A 16,807-nucleotide genomic window follows, 5' to 3' on the forward strand; every position below is an offset into this window, starting at 1 on the left:
ATCCATCTCAATGGAGTTGTAGTAAACATCAAGGGAAGAAGCACTTAGCACTGCCTAAATGCCTAAAACATTGTTAATGTTTAACAAATGCTTTTTCTCCCTTCTTAATTCCCAAATAGTATTCTGTGTTACAACATTCTATTGGAGATTTGTAAAGCTATCTGCCCATTAAATCAAAATGGGATTTATATCCTTTCTAAAATTTTGTAAGGATTTTGGCCAGATTAATTTATAGACAAACAAGGGAAATCTAAATTCAGGAATACAAATACAGCCTTTTCTATTCAAACAGGATGAAAACTTGTCATTTGTCTGTTACAGCAGCATCAGATTTAGAGCTATAAGAAAACCACTAAGCCAATCCCTTTATTTTACAGATAAGGAAACTAAAACCCAAGTGATTCACTCACTCACAAATCATATAGCAAACAACATTTCAGCCTGGAATTCTCTACTGTTCTCACCAAAGCTGCACCATACTCCACTGCTTCCATCTATGCCATATTTTGTGATTTTTTTTTTTGTCACTTCTAACCACCCTCCCAAATAAACATCATTTGTCATCTGAAAAGACAGCTGTGTTTTTACACAGCACAAAGTAAAACAGAGACTTTATGATTATCTGGCTAATATAACAAAGCAGTTACCAAAATGGGATTTGTGGGCATAAATATTCTTATTTAACTGCCAACAAGTAATCATTTCAACAGTAATAAATTCATGTTTGCCAAATCTTTATTTCACTCTTAGTAGTGAACTCAACAACTGTTGATTGGCTGCATACAGCAGACATTGTGGGGTAATGGAGGGAGAGAGAGAGGGAGAGGGGAAGAGAGGGGAAGAGAGAGGGGGGAAGAGAGAGAGAGAGAGAGAGAGAGAGAGAGAGAGAGAGAGAGAGAGAGAGAGAGAAGAGAGAGAGAGAGAGAGAGAGAGAGAGAGAGAGAGAGAGAGAGAGAGAGAAAGGAGAGAGAGACAGAGAGAGAGAGAGACAGAGAGAGAGAAAGAGACAGAGAGAGACAGAGAGACAGAGAGAGAGACAGAGAGAGAGACAGAGAGAGAGAGAGAGACAGAGAGAGAGAGAGAGAGAGAGACAGAGAGAGACAGAGACAGAGACAGAGACAGAGACAGAGACAGAGACAGAGACAGAGACAGAGAGACAGAGAGCTGTCCTGAGAGTTTGGAAGAATCCCACCTCTGAAACTTAGCATGTCTGACTCTGGGCAAGCCAGCTAAGCTATCAGTGTTTCAGACAACTTGCTAAGAGTCTAAGTCGTAAAGAAGATGTCTTTCTGTTACTGATAGATGCTGACAGATGCTCACTGGAAGCTGCCCACACAGGAAGGAAATGTCAGATACTGGTCTCTGGGAATGCACTTGTTATTTCGATTAGGGGCATTAAATTCAATTAAACTGTAATCTGAGCTAAGTGGCACTTCATAAAGCAAAGGCTCTTGACCTGTAAGAATGGCAATATTAAAAAGCAAAGACGCTTTAACCAGCATTAAATCCTATAGTTGTGCTTAGAAACGAAAAACTGACACAGGAGCTGGACAGCTCCATCTCTCCTTTCTCTGCCACTTCATTCAGCCTTCTAGAACCAGTCTGAACTAGAACACCAGCTCTTTCCTATCCGACACTACCATACCACCCTCACCTCTCACCTCCCTTTCCAGCCCAGTCCCAAGCAGACCCAGGCCTCCACACTTTCGCACTCACCCTTCCTGGAAGGGGAGCCCGCTGCTGCTACACACTGACCGCAGCCGGATGCCCGGGGTCAAGGTGGACTCTATTTTTCGCAACTGAAACCTCAGTTGTCTCAGGCTACCCAGAAACATGGCTTGGGTAGGAGGACAGGCTGACTTTAGGACACGTGCAGCCCCCTAACAATTCCCAGGTGGTTCCTCAAGCAATGATCGTGGACGTTTCTGATCAATCAAGCGCCCCCGTTCCGGTAATGGCTCCTTAGGGGCGGCTTGCGGTTCGGCCCGGGACTGGTGCTGAACAACCCCCCAGGTTGACCTAAGACCCACCCCTATCCGGACGTGGGCGGGAGAAAGGAGATGACCAGACACCCCGTGCCTTCCAACTACTTTTCAGCGGCAAGACAGCCACTTTGCCCTCTGAATTCCTGGACAAGTTCTGTCCCAATAGTGAAGAGATGGCACGTGTAGGGGGGGAAAGGGTGAAGAAGGTGAGAGTTGTGGGGAGCCAAAGAGCTTATGCTTTTTGTTTGTCTGTACGTCCGTCCAGCTGTCATTTCGTCTTTCTATCTCTAACTTGTCTGTCAGTTGCTTGTGTTTCTTGGTGGGAGAGTGGAGGGGAGGGGAATAAGGAAGAGATTTCCTGTCTCTATCTCTTGTCTTTCTGAGTTTCTCCCTCGGTTTAACTCTTTCTGCCCACCACCACCATCTCCACTACACACACACACGGATTATTGCCGTCAATCAATCCAGACCCCCTGAGGTGTCTTGATGGACTTTGGGCTCTGTGTGCAACCCTTTCCTACTCCACTATACATCTCTTCCCCTCCCCCTCTCCCCTCTATGAATTTATAGTCCATAGATTTCTTGTATCCCCAACGCATAGCCCGAACTCCCGGTTTCGCCCCACAATGGAACTTCCTTTACTAAAATCTCGAGAGAACGCCAATTAAATTGCAAAAATTTGATCACATCCGTAAAGGTTTAACCCTCTTTTTGTCCCAGTCAGTACAGAAATTTAGAAAGGATGAGGTCGGGAATTGTTTTTACAGGAAAGATGAGATGAACTTAGAAAATGAGTCGTTTGGGCAGTTAGGTGCGCTGGACGGTTCAGTGGAGTCAGAAGGATCCGAGTTCAAAAGTGACCTCGGACACCATCTGTGAGATCCTGGGCAAGTCACTTAATCCCAATTGTCTACAAAAGCCACTCCCCCCAAAATGGGCTATTTCTTAAAACCTGCTAGGAACACTTGAATCTTATCAGAGCCCAGAGATTCTCACACCTTCTCTCCTTTCTCATTGTTTTCAGGATTTCAGAGTTTTCGCATGTTAAAGTGTCTTCATTCAAACCTGCTCAGAGAACAGGGTTTCCTTATATAGGAAGCCCCTTATTAGGGTTTCCTGAAGTAAAACACCGGTCATTTCATTGCTATTGTAGGATTGTATCATTTATTCACTATGATGTGTTATTTATTCAGTCAAAAATTTAGCATCCTTTAGAAAATAAATCCACAATCTTGATTGAATATCTCATTGTTTGTCCATATGTTTAATATCAGAGACAGTATTTAACTATCTTACTTCCTATTTTTTCATCTGTAAAATGGGTAGTATATCTATCTCTGAAGGGCTATTGTGAGGTTCAACTATATCATTTTGCAAATCTTAAAGTTCTATGTACATGTCATCTGTTAGGCTTGGAAAGATTATTGAGTTGGATGTGAAATGGACAAAAGACTGGCCCCCTCATCCTTGGGTCAAGGAGCCTCAGGCTTATAGGAAAATGTTGCTTAAACTAAATTAAGGAAAGTGTTATGTTCAGATTGGGCCCCATTCTCCAGTTCATGAGACCCTAGACTTTCCGAGAAGTGTGTGTCTAACAGAGTCAAGACAACATTACAAAACATGCTGACAGGTTTCTTTGTGTGCTCACTCTCGTCCAGACACTTCCCCATTGTAAACAAGAAACTGTATCAGTGATTCCCAAAATTTGTAACCGTAAGGCAGAATGAGAATTGCTTATAAGCCTGTCTCTACTTGGGTTCGGGAGGGAACTCAATCCAGAGATCCGTCCCAGCTGGTAAATAAACTGCTGTCTAAATTGCAATTACCTTGGCTGTCCTGGGTCTTTATTGCCTGGACTATTTCAGATGCAAGATCAAAAAATGTTTCATAAGCAGCCCTGCTGAGCAGACATATATCTAAATTAAAAGGAGGATCACATTTACCCAACCTAACTGCTATATTTTTGTTATGAATTCTCTAAGTAAATAAACCTCCTTTTGTTTTGGAATTTCCTACAAATATTTTTTTCCCACTCAATATTGAACCTAAATTACTAGGGATTCCATCTGACCTATTATACCTTGAAATCTAATTTCCATCACTCATCTGAAATTACTTTCTCCAAGTTTACCAATCATCTTTTAATTGCTAATCTAATGTTTCATTCTCAATTCTCATCTTCTTCCTTCTCTGCAGTATTTGGACACTGTTGATCTCCACCTTATTCTAAATATTCTTTCCCCCTTGAAGTTTTGTGACAGTATGTTCTCCTGGTTCTCCCTCTACCTGTCTAGTTACTCCTCCTCCTCAGTTTCTGTTGCAAAATCGTTATCCATGCTGTGTTCTCTAAAAATAAGTGTTCTCCAAGGTCTTTAAAAATAAAAATAAAAATAAACACTTTTTCTTTCTTTTTAGGGCATTCTAGAGCGTTTGAATAGTGGAGAGGTTGTGATTGGTGATGGAAGTTTTGTCTTTACCCTTGAGAAGAGGGGATATGTGAAAGCTGGTCTCTGGACCCCAGAAGCATCTGTAGAGTACCCAGAAGCAGGTTAATCAAATCATCACATATTAAAAATGTTCTTTTCTGCATGACACTTTGTTCTGCCTTGCTTTAAACAATGAGATGTTTCAAGTTCTCTAATAATCTTACTGAATTTGTCATGGCATAAAAAATATATTACATAACACATATTATAATTGTGTGTTATAAATATGTGTTCATATGCTATAAGCATATATAGATATATTAAATTTATTTTCATACAAAATGTAAAAAAAAATACAATTGAAGGTGATACGTATCAATCCCATTCACTTCTTATCAAGAAATATTTATGAAATGCTTATATGAAGGATTCCAAGAATACAAAGAAGAAATCAGAAGGGAGCAATATGGGAAGGACTAAAAAACAATGAGATTGGAACCCTGAATTGCAAGTTAGCAGACCTGACTTCAGCTCCCAGCTGAGTTACTTGCTACCCATATGATTTTTTACAAGTCATTTATCAGTTTGAGACCTCAGTTTCTTCATAGTAAAATTAGAGGATTGGAACAAAAGACTATGATTCCTTCTAGCTCTAAATCTGTTATGATTCTCCTTGCTTCCAGAGAGCTAACAGTCTAATGGGGCATAAGACAAGAACACAAGTAATTGTGCTAACCAAAGAAGTTCATAGAAAAGCTCTATATAAAATGCTTTGAGAAATCCAAAGATGGCTTCATAAAAAATGTGGGAATTGGTGAAAAAAATTTTGAGAGGGAAAATATTTCAAAAATAACCTGACATCCAAGTAATTGTTTCCTCACTCATTTTGCTTTAGAAAGGTTATACAAATCTGATGATAATTGAATTTATCCTATTCTTCATATTAATATTCTCTTGTAGTTTAGGACTACAGCAATCAATGTTATTCATGGATATCAAAAACCATCCAAATTATGCCTCTTGTCTATCCCTTCCTATTAATGCTGCATGTTCTTATTACTTTTTCTGAAGTCTTTCATAAATATTAGGTTCCAAATAGGTGATTCCCAAGTTAGTCATTCACTAGTCACACCTAACTAATGAATGGCAAATAAAAATGGATTGAGGACATGCTCTTGTGGTTTTCTGTTTATTATTTGGTTTTCTTTTAAAAACCTCCTTTACCTTTACAGTACGTCAGCTTCATATGGAGTATCTGAGAGCTGGATCCAATGTCATGCAGACCTTTACCTTTTTTGCTGGCAAGAACAATCTGGAAAGCAAGGTAAATTAGGAAGCAGAAAAATGGTTCAACCTGAAATCAAATATCTTTTCACTGAAAACCTTTACAAGTGAGCTCTTCTATATTTACATTTCCCATGCAAAAATTTTATACACTTTTCCCTCCCCACCTTTTTATTCTTTAATAAATGACAATCTATAAATTGGGGATTAGAAAGAGGGATTAAAAGGCATTTTAGAAGCATCATGCCATTCTTCTTTGGGTTTACAGTAAAGCAGAGAATTGGATTCTTTTCTTTTATTGTTGTTGCCTCAGTTCGTTTCATTTGTCTCCATTCACTGAAATAGCGTAACAGCTCCTACCCCTTTCTGAGGACCAGTGATGAAGCATGGGATCCTCCTCTTGTCAGGAAACTAATGGACTCACAATGCAGAATAAGACTTAGATGTGGCCAGTATTGGGAATTATTGACTCTGTTTATTTGTTGCAAGGGTTTGGTTTGGTGGAGTTTGGGGGCAGAATGGGAAGAAAAAGAGGGGTGGGGTTAGATCAACTTTAAAAAAAGAAGAAAAAAAAGAAAAGAGGGTCATTGAAACATTTTTTAAATTCAAAGAAGAAAATAGAAAAAAGTGCAGAAAAAAATCACAAACAGTACAGTCTTGAAAGTTATGTATTGAATATATGTTTTATTGTAAAAGAAAAAATGAGCTGTACATAACATGTTCAGTTTTCTTTTTGTTCTAATATACATACATACATACATATATATATATGGAAATGGTAACTTTATTTGGCATTTGTAAAAATCAGAATGAAATAAAATATATAATGCAATATAATAAAAATAATAAAATAAAATAAAAACACTACCTCTCAAATCAGAGGACTTGATTTCAAATCCCACTTTTGTCATAAATTGTGACATTGTCTAAATAACTTATACACTGTGGTCCTCAATTTTCTCAACCATTTGAGTTTGGGGTTTTGGGGAAGGAAATTGGGGTTAAGTGGCTTGGCTGAGATTACACAATTAATAAGTGTTAAGTACCTGAGACAGCATTTGAACTCAGGGCCTCCTGATTTTAGGGCCAATACTTTATCCACTGTGTCACTTAGGTGCCTCTCTTATTGATAAAGTGAAGGAGTTGGTTTAATTGTGCTCTAAGGTTCATCACAGTTCTGAACTTCTGATTGCTCATATAAACTGTTTTTGGTTCTTTCACCTAATTTTCCTACTTTGACCTTTCAATTTTAGCTTTAAACAAAGGTTTTGATAAAAATTTAATTCTCCTATACTTTGAACAAACTTCTTGTACGTCTCTCTTTTCCCATCCTGCTCTCATCTGCCTTGACTTTACAGAAAACATTGATTCTATCATATAAATATGTATTCTCTATTTTCAGTGGAAAGATGTAAATGAAGCTTCCTGTGACCTTGCCAGGGAAGTGGCTGAAAAGGGAAATGCTTTGGTAGCAGGAGGAATCAGTAAAACATCATTGTACAAAAGCCATAAGAATAAACTAGAAATTAAAGAAATTTTTCAACAACAACTAGAGATTTTTACCAGAAAGAACGTGGACTTCTTGATTGCAGAGGTAAACAGTAAAGGAAAAAGGTTGGAGTCAGGAAGAACTGAATTAGAATTCTTCCTCAATTACTTACTAACTGTATGACCTTACAGAAATCACTTAACCTCTATCTGCCTCAGTTTCTTCATCTATGAAATTGAGTTAATAATAGCACTTCCTTCAAAGGGTTTCTGTAAGAATCAAATGAGGTATATTGGTAATTTCCTTTACAAACCTTAAAGTGTTATATTGTATTATTGGTAGGAACTAGAGATAAGAAGAAAAGACAAAGGATTCCTCTTTCACAGAACTTTTGTTCATGCTGTTCATAATATATGACCAAAACTTAAACACAGAAAGCAAGGTATTCATAAGGAGACGATAAACCACAGTTATCCCTTCCACACTTCGACCTTCCTCATCATGGAGTTATGAGTTGGCATTGTACTCATTGCTATATTAAGCATCAGCATAAGAAATTAAATGGGATTTTGGGGATAGTTTTTCAGAAGCCACAGACAATACAGAAAAAGTTTAGAAATTCAGAAATGCATACTATATATTTATATACAGTGTTGTATAATATCAATGTATTTTATCTTTAATTCAACTTTATATAACTTTAATATTTTATATCATGAATATTATAGAAATATATAATATATCATATGAATATAAATAAAATATACTGAATATTATATATAAATATATAGATATGCAATATATCTTTAATAATAATCCAGACTTCTCTGGTATGAAGAGAGGACCAAACATTTTTAAACTGTCTTTACAGATTGCACAACCTACTCAATGATGTGGAAGGGGTAATTGTAAATACATTTGTAAAAGTCAATATTTCCTTTTGAATCAATACCTTAAAAGAATTAGAGCAAGATTTTCAGAGGTCATCTAGTACAACTACCCATTTTATAGATTAGGACACTTAGGATCACATATGTAGTACGCCCTTGTAGACCCCTGAAATTTGGTTCCAGCCTCTCCTGATTCTAGAGTCAGGGTAGTTTCCATTGTGCTGTGATCTTTACCAATCTAAATCTTACATGTCCCACACCTCTTCCTAATTCCTTAACAGAGGGTTGGGCTATCCTATCACACAATCTAGACATCATAGAATATTTAGTTGTTTCTGTTTTTATTTATTGCTTGTGGTCTTGCTAAGGAGAATTTCTGAATGTAAACTCGGTGCACTATTCTAACAGCTATTAAAATCATTGTTCACAGAAACTGACCTTTAGATAAATGCTCTTGAGTACAGGTGACTTCCTAAAATAGTTTCATTGTTGTATCCCTGTTTGGTAGATTTTTATTATTGTCTTTTAAATTAGAGTACCAAGTTTTTTTATTTGATATATTTAGTAATTGCTTTATATTTGGGTTAGTGAAATAAGTGAAACTTCTTTCAGTATTTTGAGCATTGTGAAGAAGCTGTGTGGGCTGTTGAAGTCTTAAAAGAGTCTGGGAAACCAGTAGCAGCTACCATGTGTATTGGTCCAGAGGGAGATATGCATAATCTAACACCTGGAGAATGTGCAGTTCGACTGGTCAAAGCAGGTAAGGTTTTAATTTAGATCTTTAGCATAATAAATAGCCAAGGAATTTGGTTTTCAAGCTAGTAAAGTTACTTTTCTCTTTGTCTTGAAATTGGAAAAGGGAATGGAAGAAAAAAATTTTATCTCCTCAAATAGCATCAGAGATCAAAATATGATGAACCCTTAACAAGATTGTCTTTGACACCTCCAGCCTCTTATTTTAGTGCTTTTTTTCTTCTTGCATGGTAGAACTCCCTCTCAACGATTCCTTCGATCTATACTCTGCTTTAAACTCTTGTTTATCCCATGGCACAGAATCTTACATCTAGTATGATAAAAGACTTGATCTGGTTATTGTTGTGCCCTCTAAATGATAATAACAGCCTATCCTTCACCTAGGGTTTAGGCTTGGAAAATATAAAACATAAGTTTAAAGTCTGTTACTCTTGTTCCAGCTTCTGCAGCCACCATACTAATTACTCCTAGCTCTAGAATCACAGCAAGGTTGAACAATTTTCTAGGGCATCTGTTTTTGTTTTGTTTTGTTTTGTTTTGTTGTTTTTTTGTTTTTTGTTTTTTGGTTTTTGGTTTTTGGGTTTTTTTGCATGAAGAAACCTTGGCTCCTTTGCTACAAATATGAAGTGTGATGGAGCTCTTTCTGTGGAGGGGGGAGAAGCCCCAGGGAGCAACTTCAATGTTTCTTTGTGTGTGAAAGACCTTATGAAGATATGTAGTAGTTTATTTCCTGAGTGCGGCACTAACTTTGTAACTGCCACAGGAAATAAGGCTAAAAATTAATAGTGAACTCATCCGGCACAATCTCTAATCTCCCTCTATGAATATATTGAGTATCTCCTTTAGAATCAAGAAGTGTTTTAAAGTACCCATTTTTCTGGCTACCAATCAAAGCTACAGTACTCTTTCAGGTTGCCTCAGAATAATTCTTGGTATATGACTGGAAACCTCAGATTATAGATCCACAGCAGCAAGGGACTTTACAAGCCATAGTTTAACCCTTTTTCTTTTTATAAAAGTGGAAACTGAGGTCCATGGTACTTTATACCATTTTAATGTGTGACCTTGGGCAAGTGATTTGTCATATAGAAAGATCATTAGTAGAAAAGTCTCTCCTCCTTCAATCTTTAAGAATTGTGAAAGGGAAAGCTAATGTTTTTTGTTTAATCTCTTAGGAGCTTCCATTGTTGGTGTTAATTGCCGCTTTGGACCATCGATCAGCTTGGCCACTATGAAGTTAATGAAAGAGGGCCTAGAGGCCTCTGGTCTGAAAGCACACTTGATGGTGCAGTCACTGGGCTTCCATACTCCTGACTGTGGTAAAGGAGGATTTGTGGACCTCCCACAGTACCCTTTCGGTGAGAATGCTTGATTAAATATATGCTTGACTTCCTCTGAAGTAAAAACTGTAAGGCATAAGCAGCTATATTCTGTCCCACTAATCATGTGAGGTCAAGGAAAGTTAAAGGTTTAATATTAACTACAGTAAGACTCAAGGAAAACTGTTCTAGTATGTTTAGTCTTGATAATAGCTTTTTATTTTTCAAAACATATGCACAGATGGTTTCAACAATTAACCTTGTAAAACCTTGTATTCCAAATTTTTCTCCCTCTCTCCCCTTCTTCCCCCTCCCCTAGACAACAAGTAATCCAAAATAGGTTAAAATATGTAATTCTTCTAAATATATTTCCACATTTATCATGCTGCACAAAGAAAATCATATCAAAAAAGAAAAAAAAATGAGAAAGAAAAAAACAATCCTCCTTCTGGATGCAGATGGTCCTCTCTATTATAAGTCTATTGGATTTGGCCTGAATCACTTCATTATTGAAAAGAGCCAAGTCTTTCACAGTTGATCATCACATAATCTTATTGCTGTGCGCAATGTTTTCTTAGTTCCACTCATTTCACTTAGAATCAGTTCATGTAAGTCTCTTCAGGCCTTTCTGAAATCAGCAAGCTAATGATTTATTATAGAATAATAATATTCCATTAGTATGTTTAGTCTTGAACTTGAGTGGAAAATTGGTTCCAGGAGAACATCAATTGGAAGATGGTGAGCCAGGAGAAATTTACTAGCATGAAGTCTCCCATTCACATCCAACCAGATATTTACATCAATATCTGACTTAGAAATATGGCTTTCATCTCTCCTTTTCTTTCCACTTTCACAGTCAACATTCTCGTTTGAATCTGAAAAGCTCTGTCCTGAATTACCCATCTGATAAATCTCTCTGCCACAAGACCCTCTGCACAAAGAAAGCCAAAACAGACTTTTTCAGTCATTTCCAACTCTTTGTGATTTTATTTGGGGTTTTCTTGGCAGAGATATCGAATTGTTTTTCTGTTTTCTTCTCCTGGTCATTTTACAGTTGGGGAAACTGAGACAAGCATGGTTAAGTGACTTTCCCAATGACATATAGCTAGGAAGAGCCTGAAAACAGATTTGAATTCTGGTTTTCCTGACTCCATATCTATATTCTATCCACTGTGCCACCTAGATGTCCCAAGATTAGTGTAAAAACACTATCAAGTTCTAAAGATAATGGAAAAATATATTTATATTGGGTTATATATTATTTATATATTCATATATGTTTATAATATTATGTGTATTATGTATGATATAGTTTAATATATTTTATATATTATATATTTTTATTTTATATATGTATATATTTTAATATACATTATTTATATATAGGAAATTATATATTTTCTATAATAGAAATAATTCTTTTGCTTCAATAACAATAGTTTTATCAGATATTTACTAAAAAATAAAGTCTTAGGTTACATTTGGGATGTATTTGTAATTGCAGCTATTCCTTTTTATTTCCATTATAGGTCTCGAACCTAGAATTGCTACCAGATGGGATATTCAAAAATATGCCAGGGAAGCCTACAACTTGGGTATAAGGTACATCGGAGGCTGTTGTGGATTTGAACCTTATCATATCAGAGCAATAGCAGAGGAGCTGGCTCCTGAAAGGGGCTTCCTGCCTGATGCTTCTGAAAAGCATGGCAGCTGGGGGAGTAGTTTGAGCATGCACACCAAGCCCTGGGTTAGAGCAAGGTAAGCATATTATTTTGCTGTTGTTCAGTCATTTCAATTGTGTCCTACTTTTCATGAACACTGGAGTGGTTTGCCATTTCCTTCTCCAACTCATTTCACAGATGAGGAAACTGAGGCAAATGGAGTTAAGTGACTTGCTTAGGGTCATATAGCTAATATCTGTGGCCAGATTTGAACTTAGAACTTACTGATACCAGACCCATCATTCTATCCACTGCACACCTAAATGCCCCAACTCACACTTTCCTTAAGTTTCTTAATATAAAATCACTTTACAAAATCTAATTACTAAACTCCAAAAATATCTTACTGAAGGAGGAGGAGAGGAAGAGGGAGAGAGAAGAAGAAGGAAGGAAGAGAGAGAGAGGAAGGGAAAGAAAGAGAGAAAGAAGGAAGGAAGGAAGGAAGGAAGGAAGGAAGGAAGGAAGGAAGGAAGGAAGGAAGGAAGGAAGGAAGGAAGGAAGGAAGGAAGGAAGGAAGGAAGGAAGGAAAAGAAGAAGAGAGGAGGAAAGGAAGGATACTTTTCTCTAACCTGAGTTGTCAGATTGGATCTCCAGACTCCATATAGTCATTATCTATTAGAAAGAAGAATTGAACTCACATCTTCTTCATTCTAAGTCCAGTATTCTATCTACTATTCACTCTGCATTTCATAATTGATATACCATTACCAAAATAAATTAAGTGGTAGAAGCAGCAAATTTTCTTACTAATTACAAAACTTACTGAACACACATAATTCAGTCAATATCTTTTATGGATTTTTAAAATACAAATTTTCAAAAACACTAAATTTCATTTATTAAAGTTGTAACTTATACTGTTCACTAATGGCCAAACAGATTTTTTTCTGCCCCTGAACTCCCCTGTTAACTGACAATTCCAGATTTTTATGATTTATTTGTAAATCAGATACCTGTGTAAACCAGGTATCTTCTCTCTTTTTGATCAACAAATATTTATTGCATACCTGTTATTGTAGATGAAAGGAAAACATAAACTATATTTTAACCCAAAGGTCTTTAATCATAAAATTTTATAACAGGGGATCTTAACCCTTTTTTGAGTCATAGACCCCCTTTGGCAGTTTGAATGAATTATATAGATTACTTCTGAGAATAATGTTTTTAAGTGCATAAAATAAAATACATAGGATTACAAAGGAAACAAAATATATAGAAATTGAATTATCAAAAATAATTAAAAGGCAAGTTTACAGACCCCTGATTAAGAATTTGTGCTATATTCCTATTCTTCTTTCTCTGTAAATAGGAGATTAGCATCTTGGTCAGCCTTTGGTTGGCAGGAAAATCATAAATGATAATGCTTTCTTACATCAGATAAGATCTTTGTCTTGATGCATATTATCATAATGTTAAGATTTACAGTATGTGTAATCCACCAAATTTTGTAAAATTCAAGTAAATTCTTGTTTGCTAATTATGATAAAGCAGTTAAATAAGGTGATCTCAATAGGAAACAAAAATATATCTAATTGATATGACTTTAGAAAATTCCTGAGTCTCAATTTCCTCCTTTTTAAAATGAGGAAAATGAGGGTTAGACTTATCATTCTCTAAAGAACTTTCAAGACTTTCTCCTAAATATAATTTCTAATCCCCTCTTTTAAGTTGTGTTAATAGATATTCTCTGATAGCAGAAATTCCTTAGCCTCTATTGCCTTTTCCTATATAAAATTATTAAGTATACAGAGCAATACAGACAGTTTGTTTAATTGAACTTTTGTTCTTTAGTTCAAAATTCTAAGTGTGACTTTATCTTTCCACAGGGCCCAAAAGGAGTATTGGAAGAATCTGTTGCCAGCTTCAGGAAGGCCATATTTTCCTTCTTTGTCAAAATCAGATGCCTGAAGATGCCAGAGGAATAGCTGAGTTGAAATAGCAACAGGAGGTTCTGTCTCAGTGTCTTCTCCTCTGTGAAGTCTTTCTTGTCTAGTCTAGTCCACATGAATTGCATTTAGTCTTTATTGTCAGGACCACAAAGTTTATCATTCTCTAATTTTCCAAAAGGCCTGACAAATTTTTCCTGAGCCAGGAGCCAGAAAATTTTCCTTAAAAACCTCCATTAAAAAGTATTTACTAATGTTGAAACATGTTTTGATTCCCTTTTAAAATTTTGCCTGGGCCAAGAAGGGAGAAGTGTGAAAAACCTCAGAGGTGCTCCTGAAGCCCAACCACAAACCCATTTTCAAGAAAGACTAAGGTTTTCTAATCAAAGTGAATGATTCTCTCCTTTCTCCAGAAGAGATTTGGAATTATATAAGTATTTGCATAATTATAAAATTTGGGAATTGTTAGAAAGCAGTACATTTCTGTTTAGACATTAGTTTGCAGTTATTGTTATTGTTTGTTCTTCATTTTCAAAGAGAACTAATGACATAATGAGGATGATGTCTTGACTTTCATGTAAATTGGATTTAAATGAGGCAGAGTTGTACAAGTCTTCCTCTTTCTTCCAGTCATCAGAATCCAGTGTCAAGACATAAGTCAAGACAAGTAGAGATGCTCTAGCCAAGGAGGATTCCAGGGTTGTTCTGCATTATGAAGGAGACAAGCAAGGCTTAGGTTTAGAGAGGAGATATGGGGCTACTTCTAGGATTTCTGCAGGCAGAAATCCTAGTGGGAGGAAATATTAGGAGGACAGAAATGTATTCCCCTTCTCAAATACCACAACTAATTCTGGGAGATTAATACAACAGAAGACTTTGGAAAATGGAATTGTTGAGTGAAATAGGGAAATTTAGCAGCTTCAGCTATGGGTATTTGGAACATGAAAGAACAAAAATATTTAAGGGAAAAACCTGAAAGGACCATCTATGTTAGGTAGTTTGTAATGAATGCCCTTGCATAATGGCAGGATGGGAAGTGTTACTGTGTCCCACTCATGCTTTTCATTCTATGTTTCCCCATGTTTTAACCAGCCTGTCATCCACCCCAACCCCTAGTGCTCAACAGCCAATATAGTCAGAAGAAAGAGTAATTACATAGGTTGCTCTTGCTCCCATGCCAAATTATACCAATCAGTGACATAAAGAGAAGGAAGCATGGAAGGACCCCAGCCACCCTTAGGCTGGTAAGGGAAATTAAGGCTACTTTTAGGAATGGTTTAGTCTCTTGTATTCTGGAAATCACACTGGAAAATGAAATTGAGACAAAACATGAAAGGAGGTGGGAAGTGAAGGGAATAGAGTCTAAACTCCCCTGTCTAAGCCTCTTAACTTGACCTCTCCCCCATTGTAGTTAGAGAAAAGAGGTGAGTAAAGCCTGGTTTACTTTATGATTTGTTAATGTTAAAATTTATCCAGTTGGCAAAAGAAAAAGAGATAGAACCAAATGTCTTCTCTCCTAATTAACAAATTTGTTATTTGTTGGCTTGGTGTTTGTCCAAAGGTTAACCAGTTTACATTGCGCTCTTTTTAAAAAGACCTTTCTGCATTAGTCACTCTCATTTAATGTAGAACATTTTCTATGATCAAATCATTAACAGTGGTATATAAGTCACTTGAAACAGTAGGGGGTTCTTCTCCCACCCCAATTAAGATAATGGAAGGGTTGAATCAATCATGTGTATAAACTAAATATCAAAAGTCTTTTATGTATAAACCAGATATCAAAAGTCTTCAATTAATTTTATAAGGATAAAGTGTTCTGGTCATTTGATAAAGATAGGTGAACTCTGAATTAAACTGTAATTGGCTGAAAGAATAGTACACACCAAAGAGATGCTCCAACCAAACTGCTTGAGAGGAACCCACTCAGGTAAAAGAGAAATAGAGAGTTTTTGTTTTACCATCATGGGAATGTAGAAGATACTAAGAAATTATCAGATGTCCGATTAGGGATGAGAGTCAGGAAAAAGTCTGACAGACCTACAACAGCAATCACAAGAAGTTGGAATATGCCAAAGCACCAGCTGCCTTGCCTAAACAGAGAGTCATACCTATGGGCTCTTTGTGAGGACTCCAAAGAAAGAGAGAGAGAGAGAGAGAGAGAGAGAGAGAGAGAGAGAGAGAGAGAGAGAGAGAGAGAGAGAGAACTTCTAGTAAAATAAAAGCTATGCATTTATCTTTTAGGAGTGATACAATGGGAGTAGAAAGGAAGTTAGAGTATCTGGTCAAGTTGGCTGCTTGAACTATATAGAAAGCCCCTTTCCCAAAAATTGGCTCCAGCAAAAAACTGAAAATCACAGTAGACCAAATAATTAAGTAATCCAGTGAAAAGCTGCTGAAAGAAAACATTTTCACTCCAGAATTATTAATCAAAAAGTCTACCAGTTATAGGAAAAGGGGTTGCCAACTCAGGAGAACAAGTCTTCAGCAGAGAGAGGTCAAAAACACTCTTCAAAGATTCTATATAAGGGAAAGCAAGAATGAAGAAGAAATAATGTAGTAGCAATCCCACAAGGACCATTTAGATTGCCAGAGTCTTTAAAATCTCTAGCTCCTTGACCTTATGTAACTTAGAAGGTCTTGGAGATCTGTCACTCTAACTTCAAAGATTCAGGATAGGGGACCTAACTCCAGGAGAGAGAGGTCAATATAGGAATCCAGAGGATCTAAATTAAGACCAAATCAAGATGACCACCCCATTTAAAAGTACAGCAGGGGCAAAGTCTATCCCTGGCACAAAGGTCCAAGCAGGAACTAGGACTAGAGAGATGAGTAAGTAGGTCAAAGAAAACTATTATGGGCCAGAACAAGGATTCTTACAAGGTGTTAAATCAGTGGAACTGATAAGACAATGGTTATCTAGTTTAGCTTGGTGGTTAATAGTTCTCTAATTCAGTATGATTGATTTAATCTTACAAGGAATAATGGTTCCCTAGTGACATAATGATTGGTTTATACTCAGTATACTGTAAATGATGTAATTAAAATACAGCA

General features: G+C 36.6%; 2 protein-coding genes across 2 annotated transcripts in view; one reads left to right on the top strand and one right to left on the bottom strand.

Moving 5' to 3' along the window:
- DMGDH (dimethylglycine dehydrogenase) overlaps positions 1–1,835 on the bottom strand; it is a 92,051-nt gene extending 90,216 nt beyond the window's left edge. The window contains exon 1 of the mRNA XM_074288262.1: positions 1,717–1,835. Within this exon, the coding sequence (XP_074144363.1) occupies positions 1,717–1,835 (119 nt within the window). The remainder of the gene's footprint in view (positions 1–1,716) is intronic.
- Positions 1,687–15,250, top strand: BHMT2 (betaine--homocysteine S-methyltransferase 2). The gene is made up of 8 exons (XM_074288276.1): positions 1,687–2,191; positions 4,401–4,533; positions 5,644–5,735; positions 7,098–7,289; positions 8,687–8,834; positions 10,003–10,185; positions 11,676–11,904; positions 13,694–15,250. Exons 1-8 carry the CDS (start codon positions 2,159–2,161, stop codon positions 13,773–13,775), a joined length of 1,092 nt encoding a protein of 363 aa, XP_074144377.1. The 5' UTR covers positions 1,687–2,158; the 3' UTR covers positions 13,776–15,250.
- Positions 15,251–16,807: the final 1,557 nt, after the last annotated feature.

The sequence above is a fragment of the Sminthopsis crassicaudata genome, chromosome 1 (genome assembly GCF_048593235.1).
Source record: "Sminthopsis crassicaudata isolate SCR6 chromosome 1, ASM4859323v1, whole genome shotgun sequence".
NCBI classification, from domain to species: Eukaryota; Metazoa; Chordata; class Mammalia; order Dasyuromorphia; family Dasyuridae; genus Sminthopsis; species Sminthopsis crassicaudata.

Bases quoted from the DNA above. Each gene is read 5' to 3' on its own strand.
- BHMT2 (XM_074288276.1), top strand. From the start codon at position 2,159: ATGGCACGTGTAGGGGGGGAAAGGGTGAAGAAG. The intron at 5,736-7,097 runs GTAAATTAGGAA...CTCTATTTTCAG, and splicing joins AGAACAATCTGGAAAGCAAG to TGGAAAGATGTAAATGAAGC. The intron at 11,905-13,693 runs GTAAGCATATTA...ATCTTTCCACAG, and splicing joins AAGCCCTGGGTTAGAGCAAG to GGCCCAAAAGGAGTATTGGA.